Genomic DNA, 5,725 nt, shown 5'->3' with positions numbered 1-5,725 from the left:
ACTTGTCCCATAGCCTTGAATGCTATGACATTTCAAGTACTCATCCAAGTACTTTTTAAGTACCATTCCAAGCAGTGCATTCCAGTTTCCCAGCATCCTCTGGATGAAACTAATTTTTCCACAAATCCTCTTTAAATCTCTTGCCTTTCATCTTCAAATTATGCCCCTTCGAATAAGGGGAGCAGCTGGTTTCCATCCCTTCCATGCCCCTCATAATCTTATATATCTCAATCAGGTCCCCTCTTAGTTTTCCTTGCTCTAAAGAAAATAACCTGACCTTATACAGCCTTTCGTCCTTGATAAAATACTCCACCCTAGGCAGTATCCTGGTGAATTTCCTGTGTATTCATTCCAGTGCAATTCTTCCTAGTTATAAAACTGTTCGACTTGTATGCTTAATGTCCTTAGGAGAAAGAAGTACGGAAATGGAAGGAGGAGCTGCTGGAGCAGAGGAGAAAGATGATGGAGGAGAAGCTGCTTCATGCCGAGCTGAAACGGGAGCTTCAACTGCAAGCAATAGTGAAAAAGGCACAGGAGGAAGAAGCTAAGGTGTGGAACTATTGTCAAGACACTAGCTAGATCATCTTGAATCTCTGAACACTGGTTATGTAACAACTGTTGAAGTTGAGGGGAAAATGCTGAAGTTATTGCTTCAAAGCTCTGATATGATTGGGACACAGTTTGACAATATTAATGGTCTTTCTTCTGTTTCTTCTGACTTTACTTGGTGCAATACCCACTGGGAGCCATGTACAAGAAAACTGTTGATTCTCCTGATCTGTTGACCGTACACCTATAGAGAAGTGGTCATTGGATTAGACTGCTGATTTTTCTTTTCACTCCATTGCATATGAAACCAAAGTTAATTGAAACGTAAATATCAGCTTTGCTTTGATGTTATTCTTTAAAGCTTGCTGGGAATGATAAAGGTAAGAGGAATAACAAGAACACACATTTGTACAACACCTTTAACATAATAACTCATCCTAAGGTTCTTCAGAATTGTACATGAATTGAGAGATTATATATTTGCCAAAGTTAACTGACTGGGCAATTAAATTTCAAGTAAGGGAGTTTCAAGGTAGCACCTCAAGCTTGCTTACATTTTGGATAATTTGGAGTCCAGAGTAGACAAGATATTACATTGTGGGCTTGAGGTGTGTTAGACATTGTAATAATTTGAGAGGAAAAGGAAAGATTATAACATCTTGAAATGTTATAATTTTGAGCTATATATGAGCTTGTCTTCTGAACGTTTCCTCTTTTCTTCCCTTTCCTGAACGATCTAGTTTTTTTTTTGGTGTCTTCCTTCGTAGACATCAACAGCCTTCTGCTACCTCATAGAATTAGGCCTTCTTAATGTATGACCCTAATGACTATCTCAGTTGAGCCCAATCATGCCCTCAACTCATGTCTCATGTACAGATCATCACTGTCAGTGATCAAGTGTGGGAGCCTTCAGTTTTTTTTTCTCTCTCATTGGCTTAAGGGTATCTCACACATAGTCTCCAGGTTTCTGCTCAGCTGAGGTCAACTAACAGCACAAGGAATTGAACCTGGGGTCCATTGCTATATACAAGTTTCCTTTGCCCAGGGGCCTTTGGAGACTAAATATGTAAGCTTTTTTTGAATAAACTATATGGGTTATAAATAATATCACATTTTAATGGACGTGGAAACCTGTCTATCTTTTTTGTCCTTTCAGGTTAATGAAATTGCTTTCATCAACACGTTGGAAGCTCAAAATAAGCGTCATGATGTTCTTGCAAAACTGAAAGAGTATGAGCAGCGGCTGAATGAATTGCAGGAAGAACGACATCGTCGGCAAGAGGAGAAGCAAGCGCGGGATGAGGCTGTGCAGGTTAGAAGTAAACAGAGAGAGAAAACTTACATTAGGTCTTCCAAAGAACAGTGCTGCATTTAAAAGACAAGACAATCCTTTGCCTTAATGAGAAGAGTCATTCTTCTAGGTGTAGGTACATTCTGGATATAAACACCCTGTCTAGCACCTTGCTAATGGATTTCTATGCCTACTCTAAGTAATAATTGAAATAGGCATTATTTACTCTACAGATATAATGCCTGTGAATTGCTTTTCTTTTGCACTTCTTCCAGAAGAGCTCTTGCTCCAGTTTGCTGTGGAATCAGGTCAGTTCAGATTTCTGCTTTATTTAAATACTGGCATTAAGCAAAACCACAGTGTACATTACATAATTGCTTTGTAAATGTGGCCTGAACAACTTGATTTTAAAAAAGGACTCGGATTTGCCAGGGATTTAGGAAATGCAACAGGGTCCTAGTCTAAGATTCTAGAAAACATGCTGCTATCTTAATGCATTGGTGAAAAGCATTGACTCTCACTACATTAATGTGGCTTTGTATTCAGGAGCGTTAATAGTTGAGTTCTATCTGCTGTACATTTGTTGTGACTGGCTTGCTGAGAGAATGTTTCATGTGCACTTTATATGATGTGGACAAAAGGAAAGGAGCTGTTGAAATTTGGAAAATAAAAATCCAAAATAATTCTGTTTTACAAAATGTTTACGTTGAACATTATCTCAAAACTTCATAGAGCAATTGATGGTGTAAACTTACAAATTACCATAGATCTAATAAAATTAATTCACTTCCTTTTCTGGGTGGAATAATTCAGTTCTGAGGAAGGGTCACTGGACCCGAAACGTTAACTCTGTTTTCTCCTCCACAGATGCTGCCAGACCTGCTGAGCTTTTCCAGCAACTTTGTTTTTGTTCCTGATTTACAGCATCCGCAGTTCTTTCGGTTTTTATTAGGATAATTCCAGTAGTGTCCTCCTTAAATGAAGATTGAAGAATTCCTTTGTTTGAGATGCTGACAACTGAATGAAACTTTAAACAAAGCATTCCTGCTTTACTGATATTTCAGGTGTAAAACAGTCTTACAAATGGGGAGTAGTGTTTGTCAAATTTATTCGTGTTTTTTGAGGATGTATCTAGTACAGTAGCTAAAGTGAGCCAATAGATGTAGCATGGATTTCCAAAAGGCATTCAGCAAGGTGTTACATAAAAGCTTAATAGGCAAGGTAGAATTCATGAAAATGGGGTTAATATGTTAGTGTAGAGAAAGCATAAATGGGGCATTCTCATGTTAGCAGGTTATGACCAGTGGAGTACTGCACGGATCAGGGCTGGGGACTCAACTATTTACAAAAAATAATGTATCTAATTTTGCTGGCTGTACAAAACTAGGAGAAAATGTAAGTTGCAAGAAGGACACAGGCTTCAAAAAGATATAGAAGGGTTCTAAGACAGCAGCATGGCAGATGGAGTATAATAAGAACATAAGAACCAGAACCAGGAGCAATCCAGGAACCTGCAATGCTATTTAATATGATCATGGCTGATCTCCTTTCAGTCTCAACTCCACTTTCCTTCCCACTTTCCGTAATCCTTCAAACCGTTACTAAGTAAAAAATCTGTCTATATCCTCTTTAGTCTGTCAAAACTGCAAAGGTCATTGTGTTTCAGAGATTGTTTAGCATAAGTAAATAATTTTCAAGTGCAGTAAATGAAGCACATTTAAATTTTTCCTAAAGGATGTGTTTAGCCGTTATGCAAGTGCAAGTGGTCCTTCCTCTTCAATCTCACTTAGGTTAACATCAGCTATCAAGATCTTTCTGTATTTGCAATCCAATAAACATAAATTTCATATGTGAAGTTGCAAAACTGTTTACAATATATGTTACTAGAAACTGGAAAAGATGCAATGCTTTAAGTACTTCTGAACAAAACATTTAAATTGAAACATCAGAGTGAGATTACACTGCCTATAGATCTCCTTTTAATAGTTCAGTTAGTTTAGTCCATGAATAACTGAGCCAACAGTTAACTCTAGTGTCTGTTCCATGTTGAGTTAGCAGGTGGAATGGTGCTGAAGTTAATAGTGTACTGGTTTACAAAATTGGCCACAGTTACTGCTTCTGCTCTTTTTTAAATGACCATCTGGAAAAGTATGAGTATGCACAGGGCTGAGTGTGACTGTAGGTGAATGGATGCTCTCTCGGTTCATGTCCAAATTATATATATTTGGCCTCTTTACCAGAGGGCAGCTGGCATTATGTACCTCAGTTAGAGGTCCATGAGAAACAGTGGAAATTTAGAAAAGTGTTGCATTATTTTTAATCATTCTTGTACTGTAGGAAAGCCTCTTGTTCAAAATAAAAATTATTTGATTGAATGTAGGAACGCAAGAGAGCACTGGAGGCAGAGCGTCAGGCCCGTGTGGAAGAACTAATGTTGAAGAGGAGAGAACAGGAGGCACGGATTGAGCAACAGCGACAAGAAAAAGAGAAAGCAAGGGAAGATGCAGCTCGTGAAAGAGCCAGGTTTGTGGCCTTTGTTAAGTGGTTTTCTGTGCAGCCTTGAGACCAATTGTTGTAGTATTAAGACATATTTACCACAAGGCTACAGCTTAAGTGATCTCATCACTATCTGCATTTGTTCTACTAGAATATTACTGTAAATCTCTAGACCAGAGAAAGAAAATATCACTTATGCTTCCTGGTCTTGGTTACTGTTCAGTACAACTTTTCTGAGAGTGAATTCTAGAGAAGGATTGGAGTTACATATGATGCTGTCTTAAAGGTATCCAAAATTTACTTGTGGTATGTCAGATCCTTGTGACATTTCAGGACGTATACCTTCTCACCTTGTTAAATTATTTACTTTTCTGTCTCTTTCCGCTGTAGGAATTAATTAGAAAAAGTCAAGAATCACTGCAGTTCTTCTGTCTGTCATGCTATTTTTCTTGTGTTCCTTTCCTAATGGTTGTTAATCCATTGGCAGGGAACGAGAGGAGAGGCTGGCTGCACTTAGTGCAGCTCAACAAGAAGCTATGGAAGAACTGCAAAAGAAAATTCAACTGAAGGTATAATATAATAGTTCTAATCCTCTCAAATACTCGTTGAAATGTTTGTATGAGTTGCAGTTCTTTGATTAGCATGCAAAGGCCAACAGTTATTAAGGACTCTTCTAAATTAGGGGCCTGCCAGTAGCAATCCTGAAATTGAGTCCAACTGAATACATGTTACTTTGTGTTATGGTTCCACCTGGTACAGAACTTATCCACTTTATATTTCAGTAGGAAGTATGTAATTTGGCACCTTTCCAAGACCTGCAGTGGAGAGGATACTGATTTAGTCGTTATGATTTTTAATGCGTTTTCTTGTTCTACTTTTAACACTACCACTGAGACTTCCTGACCCTGAATTTCTGTTACTTCAGGTGAATATCTATTCATACATATGTTTGCATTTACCATAGTGTTGCTCGTCCACATTTACAACCTTGAAATAATTGTGTTGGTGAATGAGTACAGCTTAGCTTTGAGAATGATCGTTCACGGAATAATTTTAAAACGTAAAGCATTTCGATCATACATAAAGATGCACAACCACGTTTTTTTCCGTTTGCATTTCATAGATTAGTCCTGTCCCTAGGCTAAAATAAAATTCGAGGTGTTACTTGATGTTTTAGCTAATTCACAGATCACAGACACCTGCTATGCATTGCCTTCAAAGTAAGGGAGAACTACTTAGCTCAAGTCAGCTGTGCAATGCCACAGGAAATAAGGCTGATTGGCATCACGGTTAGCAAAGGAGATCGGCTGCAAGGTATGCAAACTGACCCTGGCCAAGCACACCCATTCTGTATTATATTGCCCAGTCATAAATACTAAAGGTAATTAA

General features: G+C 38.2%; 1 protein-coding gene across 1 annotated transcript in view; it reads left to right on the top strand.

Moving 5' to 3' along the window:
- The window catches only part of LOC109910948 (S-phase cyclin A-associated protein in the ER), a gene marked incomplete at its 3' end in the record, with an annotated part of 6,202 nt that extends 1,297 nt beyond the window's left edge, over nucleotides 1-4,905 (top strand). The window contains exons 3-6 of the mRNA XM_048594102.1: nucleotides 409-549; nucleotides 1,706-1,861; nucleotides 4,221-4,363; nucleotides 4,824-4,905. Coding sequence (XP_048450059.1) covers nucleotides 409-549; nucleotides 1,706-1,861; nucleotides 4,221-4,363; nucleotides 4,824-4,905 — 522 coding nt within the window. The remainder of the gene's footprint in view (nucleotides 1-408; nucleotides 550-1,705; nucleotides 1,862-4,220; nucleotides 4,364-4,823) is intronic.
- Nucleotides 4,906-5,725: the final 820 nt, after the last annotated feature.

Source organism: Rhincodon typus, unplaced genomic scaffold (assembly GCF_021869965.1).
Source record: "Rhincodon typus isolate 14 unplaced genomic scaffold, sRhiTyp1.1 hic_rhity00005899, whole genome shotgun sequence".
In the NCBI taxonomy this organism is placed as follows: Eukaryota; Metazoa; Chordata; class Chondrichthyes; order Orectolobiformes; family Rhincodontidae; genus Rhincodon; species Rhincodon typus.
Note: the sequence above shows the minus strand (reverse complement) of the source record. Positions and strands in the feature narration are given on the sequence as shown.